Consider the following 15,131-nt stretch of genomic DNA (forward strand, 5'->3'; position numbering starts at 1 on the left):
TGAGGTCAAATTTTAATTGCTGAGAGATGGCCACAGTTGTTTTATTTTTGAAGCTGATTTTCATTCTGGAAATTAAAAAGAAAATAGTGAAGATGGGTATTTTCTTCCAGGAATAAGAAATAGTGTTTTAAATTAACTGGCAAGTTGTAGTAAAAATAAATTGTAACTGGCAGCCTTTGACTTCAGTGGAATGTAAGCAGCCTAATGATAAGTAGGATTCCAGCCTTTATGATACAACATTTCCTTTAGTAACTCCTTTAGCATATTGATATTTTGGTTGTATGAAACATTTATTAAAGCTAATCAATAAGATAATTTGTTAAAAGGCAATAGATGATAGTTGATGTGGAACGCTTTAGTTGTGAAACTGACCTTGTGTGTCTGATTAAAACTGTATGCATGTGTATATTTAGCCACACTACAGATGATTTAATGTTAGAAGAATGAGTGAGTCTTGGGCTCACACTTTCTTCATCCTTCTCTAGCACAGCTATGAGGAGGAGCTTGGAAAGTGTTGCTTCTCTTTTACAGTATCTGTCACTTGATATGTAGTCTGAGACGAGATAAACTGAAGTTATTCTTAATTACCGATTCTTGAAACAAGCAAACTTCAAACCATAGTTTGTGAAGCCGGTTTGTTTCTGCTAACAGTGATTAAGATTAACCTTAGTTTGTCCCAAGTTCTGCTATTAATTTCAGATAGAACTGGAAGCTTCTGATGTTCTGTAAGGGAGCATGTGAGCCCAAGACTTACTGAGCGTGTTCTATATCCAACCACTGAGTTAATATAAGGATTCTATAGCATTAGTATTTGAAATGCTGTGTAAATGCCATTCCTTCTGACAGTTTTTATTTTATCTAGGTTCAAAAGAGGGTTCTTCCCCCCTTCCTTGCAAAGTTGAACTCAAAATAAACTTCCATTCCATATCGTTATGGTTCATATATAGCAAGCATGTTATGAAAGAAATCCAGTCTTACAAAGCAGAGCTGTATTAATAATGTCATGAGTCAAAGAACTGTAGTAAATGCCAAATTTAAGAGAATGAGCTCTTTAGTGCTTCTATATACTGAGCAGCCTGACACTGTTTGAAGCTTCCCTCATTGCAAGGACCAATGAAAACAAATTAAAATCTTGAAATCATTGACAGTGAAATATCAGTTTGCTCATTTCTCTGTCAAATAATCCGCATTCCACCAAATCTCATAATTGGGTGACTAGAAGAACCAGCTTTCTTCAATGAGTTCTGAAAGGATGCATATGTTTTGGATTTTTCAGTGTAAAACTAACAAAAAACCACTGTCAGAAAACAGTTGGCAAAGGCTAGCCCTGGAAATTGTAAGCACATATGTCAAGTGTTTAAGAACTCTGTGCATGTAAAAGTTTGCTGAGGATGTCCTTCAGAAGCTGCTTTCAAATGTTTTCCTGGTTCATGCATTTGCCAAACTGGTGATAGCTTTTATATATGGCAGGGCACCAGGCTTGGCCAAATGCCCCACATATAGAATACATTCATATACACCCTAGGGTGATGAATTTAATAGATTAATTGCAGTATAATTGTACACATGGCCCTGTTGCTCCACTGCATGTGGTTTCGATGAGCTTGGGAACCAGCCCTTGCAGTAAACACTTGCCTCTAGGTGTGCAACATAGCTTACAAACGGGCTGCTTAGCCAACATGCACATACATTGCACTGGATATTTGCAGTAACTTTAAACTGGGGCTTATACTTCAGTTTGTAATTCTAAAGACTGCTTGGTATGTGTTCCCTGGTACAGAGTTATCTAAGCTGCAGTGTTCATACATATTTCCCAAAGCGACCTTTTCTCCTTAGCTTTTAACCACGTAAAACCTGCAGAATTGAAAGGGCAGCTAACAGGCCTTCAGCAGCAATTTATGCAGCATGGTGTCTTCTTTTTGTGTGTGGAAAACTAAACTCAAAACAATTATTATTTATTTCATTTTATCTTTTGGCCAAGGGATGCCTTGGCCTTCATTCTCGCCTCAGGCAAGGTGGTGTATCTGTCTGTTTAGGAATCATGACTAGGTAGCAGTACAGACCTTTTGTGAACTATGATGTTCATCAGATTCTTGTAAAAAGTGCTACCTGTTTTTAATTAAAACTAGAAGCTCAAGCGTTAGATTGGACATTTGTAGTTTTCCATCATATCATTTGACTAATGAAATGGTGCTGGAAGGGACTTTCTTCCCCCCTTTTCATACAAAACCTTCAGGAAGGTTTCTCAGATTTTTTCCTATAGAATACAGTGATTAGCTAACATGAAATAAACACTTCCACTACTCTTTTTATCCCAGCCTACATCTGTGCAAGATGAAACTTAATAGATAGTGAGGTTTTAAACAAATTATGGCTGCAATAAATCCTTCACCACCACCTTAAAATGTAAACAAACTTCAAGCAAGATGCATAATAAAATAAAAAAAATTCTCACAGCTTTCCGTGTACTTCATACCTGAGGAACAGTTCTGTATAGCTCCAAAGTTTGCATACTGCATTGCTCCCTTTGTTTGGTCTAAAGAAAATGCTACTTTGCTGATGGCACACCAAATTTCATAAATGTGTGATAGGTTTGTAACCCATGTTTCTTTTTAAAATCCTTTAGCGGTGTCCTAATTAAATATGAGTTGTTAGCTTCATCAGTTTATTATCTCAAATACTTTCCTCCTGAGATGTCCTTTGGTTTTCTGTAATCTTTATGGCAGGTAGAAAGCTATGTATTTGTTTACCCCTTGCCAGCAGATAAATGGGGTTTTATGTAGTGTGTGTGTGTGTGTGTGTGTGTGTGTGTGCGCGTGTGTGTGTGTGTGTGTTTGTTTGTTTTTCTCATTGGCTCATTCCCCTGGGAAAAAAGGCTTTACCATATTGCTGATCTTGAACATTTTACAATGAGCACAAAATCCGTAGCAGTCGCCTCCTTTTCTTAAGGGTCAGATCTCATAAAATTGCTCAAGAAAAGCTACCAAGCCCCATTAAACCCAGAGTTGGTTTGGCCCTGTTTTTGTGTTGCCTGAAAGCACTCACTCCTTGACAAAACATGGAACGGCTACTTTCACCTGCAGCAACCACACCACTCTCTGTGCCTCCCCTCCCTGCAATGACTTGCCAAAGTTGAAGCATTATTCCATTATCATTTTTTGTCAGTAAGAGATTTTGTCAGCTTTGCAAAGGCACTTTGACATCAGATAATGAGCACAAATTAATTACTCCAGGGGTGGGCAGAAGATAGGTCTGCAGGATCTATCGCTGAATGACTCGCTGTTAAATAGATCAGCAGCTAAGTAGATCTGGCAAACAATTGACTCCCAAATGTTTAACAATAGCAGCAACAAAATGATGCCCCTAAATTATGCTGCAGAAATTAAGATAGCTTGGGGTAACCAGAAGTGGATTTTTGTGTGGAAGAACTGCAAACTCTTATTTTAACTGTGATACTCAAAACAAATTTGGAGGCTCAGAATTCTTTAATTCTGGGGGTATGTCTTTTGTACCAAGCTCCTGTTAGTGCATCTCCCAGCACCACTTAAAAGCAAAATAGATCCCACTAACCTGCAGTCCACCAACCTATGAATTATCCTTTTGATAAATCTGAGCTTCTATGGACAGGTTTTGGGCTGGTGTATGCATCACATGGCTGCTTGATAAATGCAGTAACTACAGATCGATCCTGGATATTGCACAAATGCTGATCAAGAAACTGTAATATCTTTAGATAGGAAACAGGGGGCACAAAGTACATTCTGTAGAGTGTGTAGCACAATATTAATACTTACCACAACAGTGACCTCAAATCCAGTTTGAAGCAGATTTGTGTGGTGCAGTGGGGGCATTAATTTGACTGCAGATGTTTGTAATGGCATTTGCACAAAAGAACAACACTCTCCCTTTTTTAGCTTTAAAGTGCCTTTAAGGCTAGGAGAGAAAGAAAGCAATATTCACATAATGGGGCGGGGGGGAAGCATCCTATGTGGCACAGTCTCAGTTTGCCATTTAGAAAGATACCCAAAGGCAGTTGAAACTTGATGCAGGTGGGCAGGTGAGTGGCAAGTCACAAGGCAAGTGCAGTGACTACTACAAAAGCCCAGTGATTTTTGCAGTGGCTTAATTTTCTTCCGATTCCCATTTTTTAAAGACTGATGGCCCAGAAATAACACTGACATCTGATTTTCTATATTGAGGGGCTTTATTCTTCATTCGTTTGCACAGATGGGTTTTCAGTCTTGCTCCTATTTACAGTCCGAAGTGATGCAGCCACTTCCACAATAAGTTGGCCTGGATTGTATACGGTCTGCTGTCACGTTTTCCTAACCATGTTTTTTCTTCCCTCTGTATGTCCTCCTTTCCCTTCCTGTCGTTCCACTTCACTGACACCCAGGAGGATGTGAGCTAGATTTGGCCTGCTTTTTCCAACTGATCAACGAAATGGGGGGCATGCAGCAAGTGACTGACCTCAAGAAATGGAACAAGCTGGCAGACCTGCTGCGGATCCCCAAAACTGCACAGGACAGGTTAGCAAAGCTGCAGGAGGCATACTGCCAGTACTTGCTCTCCTATGACTCCCTCTCTGCCGAGGAGCACAAGAGACTGGAGAAGGAAGTCCTCTTTGAAAAGGAGGTCCTAGAAAAGAGGAAAGGCCCCCTGGAGGTACATTCTGAGAACAACTACGAATTCCAGTCTCTCCCCCGGTATGAGCCCAAAAACGGACTCATCAATGGCGTGGTTCATAAAAACGGCTTCCGGAACAAGGCGAAGGAAGTCGAAGTCCCACAGAAAACGGGCCGGCGGCGACTCTTCTCTCAGGAAAAAGAGACCGTGAAGGAAGAGGAGGAAGACAAAGGCGTTCTCAGTGACCTCCACAAGTGTGTATATAAGGTAAGCAGAAGCCTTGCCGTTGGCCCTGCTTAGAATGTGCAACTCGAAATGCAAACAGTATTTTTGTCCGCAGTTGCCAGCTCTGATTTAGTGCAAACAGTGGTTTGGAAGGCTTATTCCTCCTGACGCTGAGCACATCCATTTGCAGAGGAATGTTGACTCCCCCACTCAATTTGATTTGGCAGCCTCCCCACTATTAAGCAGGAGCTGGCAACCGCTGCTTGCTGTGTAATTGTTAGTGAGGTTGGATTTAGTGAGTGAGGCTGAGCTGCTAAGAGAGAAAGAAATATGGTGTTTATTACGTTGGTGCCTGTGCCCGGCACACACTGCTTTTTCCATCACTGCTCTTTCTCCTCTCACTGCAAAACAGGAATCAGGTGCTGCCTGAAATTGGCAACTTCTGGTGCCTCTGTGCAGAGGCTGTCAGTCTTCAAAAACTGAGGCCTATCTATGCATTCCTGTGCCAGATTCTGTTTACTTCTATAATAACCGCATTTGTATTCCTGCCTTTTTTCCTCAAGAGGTCTGGGCAAAGGATTAATTTATTTGTATCTTCTCTACAACCCTGTGAGTGAGGTGAGCCTGTGTGGCTGTGACTTGTGCAAGGCCACCCATCAAGTTTAATGTCTGAGTGGGGAATGGGCTTGGCTTTCCCGTGTCCAAACACAACACTCCAGCCACAACACCACACTGTAGGCTCTTGACATTTGCCTGCCTATGATCAGTTCAAGCAGCCTAATTTCCAGGGCTTGCAATAGTGAGCAGCGGAGTTAAAAATCGCAAGAGTTCAGACCTTGGAAGAATCTGCGTCCTCACCCCATGACAGCTTTATAAACTTAAATACCAGGTTAAAATATACACTCAATTACCACTTGGAATGTATTCATTATGATTTAATGCCATTTGATAGCTCTTGCTGTAATATGTGTATCCGTGAAACAAATTGGCCTGTTGCTCTTATCAACAGCTTCTTCCTGACACCCTGCAGTCGGTCAGGCCTAGAAATTGGCTGGGTCATTGGACGCCCTCACACCATCACCTGCAACCTGACAGTCCTCATGACTGGCAGCTGCAATTCACAGGACTAGAGTGTGTGGAATAAATGAGCAGAGGTTAAGGCTACTTAACTAAGCCTATGCTTCCTCTCACAGAATCATTTATCGCCACTGAATATTCATGCAACACCTTTATTACACCAAGGGATGTTACAGGAGTGTTCCTAAGTCTATAAAAGATTACATCGTGAAAGTAACGTACTGTAAGAATGAGCACAATGAGCATGGCCCTTTTATCTAATTTGTACATATTTAGTAAGAGTAGACCCATTGAAATTAATGGACCTAAGTTTGATAAAACCTTAGGTTTGGGGGAGGTTTTTTATTTGTGAAGCCTTTTCCTTCCGATCTCTTCAGTTCCCTTGTGGATGTCTAATTGAGACTGGGGGTTGTTGTTTTTTAGTTGAATTAAGGCCTTTTAGTCCACAATTAGTTTGACAGTATAGCTTATATACTTAAGCTATGATCTTCTACTTCTGTTTGAAAGTGCATATTTTTAACGCCAGCCAGAAGTACTGCCACTGTCAGCAAATTCCATAGGAAACTAATACTGCAATTGGAGTCAGTCTTTCACTTCTGCTAGAGGTAAAAGAAAATCTGCTCAGTCAAATTATTTCTAGTCAGACTACAATAGCTTTGTTTTGTTCTGCTAAACTCATGCAGAAAAAGAGAGATATGAACTAAATATGTGGTATTAAAAATCCTTTGTACATTTACCTGATAGTAAGTCAGGTATTACTTATGAGTAACCACACAAAATTGCACTGCAAATCATGATCAAGCCATATGCTTGGCTTCCCATGTAAAGAATTTTTATTGTGTCACAAAATAAAGGGGATTCATTATTCTATCTGGCAATAGATTTTTTTTTTAATGGGGGTAGGCTCCCAGTTTTCCTAATTCTCCTAAAGTCATGGGTTGGATCCCAGACTAAGTTAGTTGAGCTTAGGTCACATGAAATAAGTGAGACAGTGTATGCAAAGAATCTGTGACCTGCATATATCAACTAGGAGAAATGTGAAGTTAATCATCATCATCATCATCATCTTTATTGTCATTGCCCCCTCTCGGGGACAACGAAAATTACTTGGCTGCTCCATCCACCCAGGTAGAGCTCTCCACACTCCTATATAGATTCCTCCTGTTGCCCATCACTCCTCTCACATCACCTTTTGCCTCTTGGTTATAGTTGGGATGGGAGTCAAGCATCACCCCTTAAGGGACCAGATTTGGACCAGGAGGTTCCAGTTGCTAAGTTATTTAGAAGAAAGAAATTCTCCGACAATGACTCCTCCAAAACAAACTATGGGCAGTAAGTCCAAGAAAAAACCTTAGTTTTGGTTTTTGGAGAGAAACAACCCACGAGGACTGGCTTGCACTTAACACTAAGCAAAAGCTGTGGTTTGTTTCCTCCCAACTCAGGGCAGGGTGGAGCATAGTAGAAGCAATTCTTCAGTGTGCCATCGCACATTCCTAACCATGGTTTGTTTCTTACTGTGGCTTAATGTTACATGTGAACTGGGACGGGTATTTGGTTTTCACTTGGGGAATTCTTTAAATAAGTGTGCAGGTGTTTTGAGATGGAATCAAGGAAGAGAAGAAATATTTTGCACTGAAATGAGGACTATTGCAAATCTCCTTCACAACGATGTGTTCTCTTGAACCAAATAGATAAAATCAAAGTGAGAAAAATTTCTCCCAAATGAATGTAATTTCAGACAAAGGCTGGAAAGTGAGTTTTCCCTGGAGGGTGCTTTATGCCCAGAGGAAAAAATTAAGAACTAATAAATCGGATCAATTATGACTAATCTTTTTTATTAAAAAGTTGAGAAAACTTCTGCCCTGAGGTAGGGTTGCCACCTCTCTCCGATAGTAACCAGTTCTTGATGATAATTTCTGCCTTTATTTGTCTGGCAAAAACCCCACAGCAAGCACTCCTTAAATCTAGACAGCTGTTTCTCTGTGCTTGTGAGCAGTCTTTGTAAACCCTGAATTACAGACGCAAATTTGATGGCTGTTGAATAGCACTTTTGAAGGATGTTTTTTTTGTTAGACTACCCCAATAAATGGTTCACATAGGCAGTAAAAGAGGAAGGAAATTGCTCATTTTATTTACAAGCATGCAGCTCTGACATTTAAGAGTGTCTTAGCTCTCCTCCCCTGATGGGCACTTGTAATAGCTTAATTGCCTTGTGTTCATTTCGCATTTTATTTTTTATGGGGCAGTTCAACATTTTTGTGTAGTCAGTGGGGCTGAGCTAAGACTTTGATTGGGGGGAAATATTTGGTAGTGTCTGTTTTTGCTCTGGGAGAAGGAAGCAGAAAACTACTGAAAGTTTGACTCTGTAGTTTGAACTAATTAACTTAAAACTTTTGGTAACACATGAGCCTTCTCTTTACCCCCACAAAGCGTGTTTTCCATCCCCCAACATGCACCATTAACAGGTTGGGGTCTGGGATCCAGCCAAGTGTTGAAAATCAGGGAAAACCTTTATTGCAGAAGTGCATTGTAACTGAAAGCACCTTAAGTCTTTCTGTTCTCAATGAATTGTGGAAAATATCTGTAATCATCAAAACAAAATAGTGGTCTTCATAGTCAGAGAGAAAATGAAGATGAATTTTAAGACAAATAGCTAGCTTCCATTTGTGCATGTTAAAGCACTGTGAGACTGCAAGTTTTAATGTTAAGCTCACGGTGTGATTATTACTCCCCTTACTGAATGGAAAACCATACATGATCACTGCACCTTTGCTTGGGGAAAAAGGCACAGTTGAGTTATATTGATGTACTTCTAGTTTATGAATTGGAAATGTTTTTTCATGATTCTTTATTGTGTTTGTGTGGGGTTTTTTTTTAAAAAAAAATCTGATTGAAATATTTACATTTTAGTATTGTACTGGCCTATGACTAAACGCTGATCAACTTTTTCAATTTTGTTTTGGACCTCTGGGGTTAGTCTTTCTTTGGCTACCCAGTTTGAAAGTTCATCTGGTGAAAGATATTTTATTTTCTAACATGTCTGCAGTTGTTTCCTACAGCTGATTCCAGCCAGCCTGTGAGCAAGCATCAACACTACTCTCTTTAAAAATAAGCCTAAATTGGCATCTTAGTTAGCCGCTGGTCCTTAAAATGAGTCATTCTGATTTCTCTTCCTTCCCTAGGCAGTAGTCTTACATATAGAGGACAACTTTCTCAGGCAACGTGAAGTTAGAACAGAACTCAGGACAAAATGTATCTGAGCAAGCCCATTTAGAGCATTTACAGTTTCCGTCTGCAGTTAGTGATGGACAACTTCAGCGTCTCATTTTTCTAATCTTAAGCTCAGTTTGCCCCATTTCCACACCAGTTTGTGATTTTCTTTCTAAAGCCAACACTAAAAATGTGCATTTTTGTTCACAATTCTGCCTCGTATACATATTTTGCAGAAATTCCCCCCATATATTATGCATTTCCCCCACTTTTTCTTAATAATGTTGTGCCTATTTTTTATTGGTGCTGCCCATGCAATAGATGAGAGAAATTGCAATCTGGAATATTGTTGGTGTAATAACCCTGTGTCATGATGTATCTATATTTCCAGCCACTCATATCTGCTCTTCCTTTATTCATTATTATTTTCATTATTACTATTACTAATGATGGAAAACCACAACCACAATTTCTCCCTTTTTATGCTTTGGTTCGCAGGGAAGGTCTGTTTCTTTAACAACCTTTTACCGAACAGCAAGAAACATCATGAACATGTGCTTCAGCAAAGAGCCTACGGCAGCTGAAATAGAGGTGAGGGGTTCCGTAAATGCAGGGTAGTTCATTAAACTAGCCACTAGAAGATGATCCCCCCCCCCCCGTACACACAAGAGATCCAAACCATTCACAAACGTTCATTTGCCTGGGTGATGTAACATGAGAACTCAGCAGCCCTGTAACAATTCCCATGATTACAGCAGGTGTGTGTTGTGTTGTGTTGTGTTGTGTTGTGTTGTGTTGTGTCGTGTCGTGTCGTGTTGTGTCGTGTCGTGTCGTGTCGTGTCGGTGGGGAATTGCTGCTGGGATCCAAGAAGTCAAGGAAGAAAAAGAGAGCAGCTGCAAGAAGCACACAGAAATGCAGATTTTAAAACGGAATTGTGAAACAGTTTATTAGAAAGAAGAACAAGGCTTGCTGAGGAAGAATCAGCATGGCTTCTGCAAAAGAAAGTCCTACCTCAAGAACATCAAACATATAGCCCAAATGCTTCACTGCACTATCTTACCTCATATGTGAACCAGCACTTTATTCCAAAGGCTTTCTTTTTCATGCGAGGAATAACCATCCTTGGGCATCTGCCAACCCACCACATAAACCAGGCTATCCTAGATACAGCCATTGGTTTAGTGGCAACAGTTCATGGTATATCCTTAGCAGAAGTTATGCTGGTTGACACAAAGGTATTTTATAAACCATTGCCCCTTTGGAGGACCACTTACTCTCTGAATGGACCAAGCAGCAATTTCTAAATGGGTAGTAATATCATTTTTAATAATGCAAGCATTGACACTTATCAGGGCTTAGTAATAACACCAGCTAAGAAATTATTATTTGTCGGAAGAGCTATACAAAGCTTGCTTTTGGTGTATTTTGAAATATCAGGCGCCCAGTTTCCAAGGAATGAGAATTTGCCTAGATTAAACTCAGGGAAATGGAACTGCACTCTCCTCTAAATACAAAAACTTAATTTTCCTACAGCAAGAGTACTGGAGGTTAGTGGAACAGAAGGACTGCCATGTAGCAGTGCATTGTGGGAAAGTGGATACCAACACCCACGGCAGTGGCTTTCCTGTGGGAAAATCAGAACCGTTTTCAAGGTAATGGGAGTTCCAAGACATGTTTCCTGTAGTCCATAGAGCACTGGCTCCTCTTAATTTGTTTACTAAGTTGCAGATTTCATCACCATTATTGGGTATAATGTTGTCTCATGCTCAGTGTATTTGTAGCTGCTTGTGCTACCCCGCCCCAGTTAGCAGCAAAACAGCCAGCTGCAGAATAAGGGTTGTTACTGACAGGTAAGGTGGGGGGTGGACTTCGGCTGCTAGAATTATGGCTCATTCCAGGTCCAGCACGTTTTGGAAAATTCCTTCCTTGGGGGCATATGAGCAGCGTACATTGGAAAAGGGCTAGCAAGGACAAAATATATCATTGAAAACTGCCCCAAAGCACCTTCAGCCTTACCAATCATGCTTTTTGACAGCTTTCCATTTTTAGGGGTTGTCTCATTGGTAGAAAGTCTGGTTTTAATATCGTTTTGTTAGATACGTTTGCATTAATATATACGTTGATACATTTTTCAGCTTTTCTGTATTCTCTTTTGCAGAATGCACCTTGATAGCTATTATTCATTTAATGTGAGATTATGAAGTTTTGTGTTTTATTACGTATTGTGTTTTATCACGTATTGTGTTTTATCATATTCTGTAATTATTATCCCTTTTCCTAGTTATGCTGTTCATATATTTATAGTGTCCCCAGAAGGAAGAGTTTTGTGAAATGGTCGTGGCTGGAGTAAACCAGAAATGTAGCACTGGGTGTTTCCCTCCCTCTTTTTGCACCCCCTGCATTAGCACAAAGGATTTCTAAAACTGTACAATTGCACATTCATTACACCTTTTGCATTTCTTTTTAAGTTCCAAGGGTGAGGATCTTCATAAGGGGTGCAGGCAGTTGCTACAGGATCCTACCATTCCTCCTTTAACTTTTCCGTCCAGTTCCAGTTAGTTGCTTGAAGGAGCTAGAGCATTAACATTTTCCCAACCAACCGGTTCAGCATAAGCATCTTAATGGGTTGTGTGAATGCTGCAACCTCTTATTTGGTGGGCAAGGACTTTTTCTGAATCCACACGATGCCTTCTTTATGCTGTGCACCCAGATGCATGTACATTTCCCTTAATGTTCACCTTGTCTGTTTCTGAGTGAGCAAGTTAATGACGATGCATTTAATGAATTAACCACAACTTAGTTTGGATGGAAACAGATGGCTAGGAACCATACAGTAGCTGCTAAAATGTGTCAGCTATGATCCCATGGAAAGACGGTCATCAGTCCCTGCCAAACTTCTTCCCACATAGCTATAAAGGTTTCATTGGATTGGGAGCCAGTCAATTTTGTTTGCTTGCTTTTGCAAGGCACCTAATTGAAACAATAACATGGTGCATCTTTGTGAAGCAGCAAAAAAAAAAAAAAAAAAGGAGTTTAATGTTTTCACCGTTTCAATTTATTAATCGTGTTTATAAAAAAAAATTACATCAATAAATTTAAACAAGAAGTCTCAAGTTCTTAGTCACTAGTACCTTTGCAAGTTTAGCCAGAACACAAAGGCGAGAGCAAGTGTATTGAACAACCGTGTCTAGAATGCTGCTTACACATTTGTTAACATAAAGGAAAGAGCTAGAAATTTCATTTTTAAGCAGAATTTTACTTTTAAAACAAAATCTGGAATTGCAGCAAAGAGGCCTAGAGCATTCCTCCTTTGGCTGCAGACCTACACAACAATGCAGAACCCTGAGCAAGTAGGTAAATAAAACAATGACTAATGTGACATTTGATGTTTTCTTATCACGATGTGCACCACTTAATTTGAACAGGCATGGGTGGAACCTAACAGTCCTTCCTAATAACACAGGATCCATCCTGCGACATCTTGGTGCTGTGCCTGGTAAGTCCATTTATATTCTCCATGTTTAAGAGACATACTCTGTTGTGGAATTCACACAGAGTGTTGAATAAATCATGTTTTTGCCACCTCCCTGGAGCCGGGCATCTCTACCTGCTGTTTAAAAATGAATTAATATTCAGTAAGCTTCCCATCATGGTGGCATTTATAATCCTGTTTGTGTCTCTGCTGCCCATTGACCCCTCAATCTGTTCAGCACAGATGGACACACTTCTATCCTAGAGAGCCTGAGAAAGGTGCGTTTTGTATCTTAACAAGCCAAACGTAGCAGTTAAGCTCTGTGTCTTGTATTACTGAATTTTTTAAAAAGGAAAGAAAGAAAGGTGAGAGTGAGATGGAGGGGTATGCATGTACTACAGACCATCTCTACCTTGGGCCATTTACTTCTCCCAGTTGTTCATCATTATTCAGTAGGCTCATGATAATGTTTTAGTGTCAATATGGTGAGCGATCAGCACATGTAACTTCATTATTTGCAGTCTCCAGGGAGCAGTGCTGTGCCAATAAATTTGCAGAAATTCCTCTGGTTCTTCATTAAGGCTCTTCAGTGATTTCTACCTGATAATGGCTGGGGGGTTAGATAATCATTTTACAAAGAGCTGAAAGTGACTGCTGTTGCTCACTCATTTCTTCTAAACTCCCCCCCCCCCCGAACTCTGGTCAAACAGGTCTGGCAGGATTTTGAAGCATTTTTACATTTTACCTATAAATAGAGATGATAATGAGATACCTATGCTTACCTGCACCATTTTCGACTTTCTGGGGGGAAATGTTTTCTGGTTGCAACCAGTGTTCATGAGCCACACTTGTCCAAGCAATTCACCATTTAATACAATGTTAATACAAGTGTGCACCCAGAATATTTGCAGAAAGCAAAATTTATATGCATGTGTGATCGGCAGCATAGTGATGCCATGAAAAAATAGGAGCTTCGGTGAAAAAAGGTATCCGAATAATCAGATTAAAGACATCTCTTTTGTTAACTATGTAATCTTATTTCTGGTAGAAATCAAAAGATTTAAATTTTCAAGTATCAGCACAAATTATATGTGTGATTTTCAACATACCTTTTCCCCCATTAATTGTGTTTTGCTTCTGATCTAAACTGCTTTAGGAGTGACAATTCCTTGGCTAAATATTGGCATGGTCTTTTCTACCTCATGCTGGTCTCGAGACCAAAATCACCTTCCATATATAGACTACTTACACACTGGTGCTGACTGCATTTGGTAAGTGAATCCCAAGTGAACCTCTTTGCTCTTCTGCACTGTTGCTTTCAGGAAGTTGCACGTCAGCTTCTATGGTGATCCTAATGCAGACTCTTACTGCCTCAACACCATCACAGTTCATGGCACCCCAACCTGCCCAACTACAACCTTCTTCTATAAATATTGTTTTCCTAAAGATTCTAAAACTCTAAAAAGCCAGAAAATACCAAGTTAAGCAGAAAAAGATCAAGTTGACCCTTGTTCAGCACACGCAACCTAGAAATGTGGCAAAAAATCCATTTGGTGCAAATGCCGTGCAAATAAGCCTCCAAAGTTAGGTAAAGGTAAAGGAACCCCTGACCATTAGATCCAGTCGTGGCCGACTCTGGGGTTGCGGCGCTCATCTCGCTTTATTGGCCAAGGGAGCCAGCGTACACCTTCCGGGTCATGTGACCAGCAGGACTAAGCCGCTTCTGGCGAACCAGAGCAGTGCACGGAAACGCCGTTTACCTTCCGGCCGGAGCGGTACCTATTTATCTACTTGCACTTTGATGTGCTTTCAAACTGCTAGGTTGGCAGGAGCAGGGACCGAGCAATGGGAGCTCACCCCGTCGCAGGGATTCGAACCGCCGACCTTCTGATCGGCAAGTCCTAGGCTCTGTGGTTTAACCCACAGCGCCACCCACGTCCTCCAAAGTTACTAGGCCGTAAAAAATGTTTCCAGCGTGCACTCCCTATATGTAATCTCTTGGATCCAAAAATCCTGTTCCAAGAGTAGAATGTGTTCTCTCGTACTTGGGTAAGGAGGCACCAATCCTGCCCCCCCCCTCCATCTTCTTCCCCTCTGCCAAACTGGCTTGAGAAGATCAAGAACACCCTAAAGAGCTTTTCAGAGGGTTAAGAGGGGTTCCAGATGCAGTGCAGATTTGTAACATGTGGTATTCCCTATGTGAGAGGCAGCATTCTTCTATTGTACCATAAAAACTTACACCTAACTTTTCTAGCCTAAATGGAAAATAAACGTGTTTGGCGGGGAAACCTCCTGTCTCATCACTAGGAGGCAGTTCTTTTTTCCTATAGGCAAGGGAGGGAGTGGTAGTTTGTACAAGCCTCAGCTTTAAGATGTACTTCATACATACATTATCTCAGTAATTACAAGGATGCTGTATTATTGTTGCAGTGATACAGTTGGAAGGCTGAGTGTGGCTTGCCCAAGTAAGAAGTGCATTCAGGGACGACATGAGATTTGAACCAGGGGCTACCCAGCTAA

At 40.7% G+C, this 15,131-nt stretch overlaps 1 protein-coding gene across 3 annotated transcripts in view; it reads left to right on the forward strand.

Annotated features, from left to right (window-relative positions):
- The window catches only part of JARID2 (jumonji and AT-rich interaction domain containing 2), a 190,667-nt gene that overhangs the window by 166,845 nt on the left and 8,691 nt on the right, over positions 1–15,131 (forward strand). For all 3 annotated transcript variants that reach the window (XM_081873349.1, XM_081873350.1, XM_081873348.1), the window contains exons 8-12: positions 4,397–4,893; positions 9,637–9,729; positions 10,673–10,791; positions 12,565–12,635; positions 13,768–13,882. In XM_081873349.1, the coding sequence (XP_081729475.1) occupies positions 4,397–4,893; positions 9,637–9,729; positions 10,673–10,791; positions 12,565–12,635; positions 13,768–13,882 (895 nt within the window). The remainder of the gene's footprint in view (positions 1–4,396; positions 4,894–9,636; positions 9,730–10,672; positions 10,792–12,564; positions 12,636–13,767; positions 13,883–15,131) is intronic.

This window comes from Podarcis erhardii (assembly GCF_964252035.2).
Source record: "Podarcis erhardii genome assembly, chromosome: 8".
Lineage (NCBI taxonomy): Eukaryota > Metazoa > Chordata > Lepidosauria > Squamata > Lacertidae > Podarcis > Podarcis erhardii.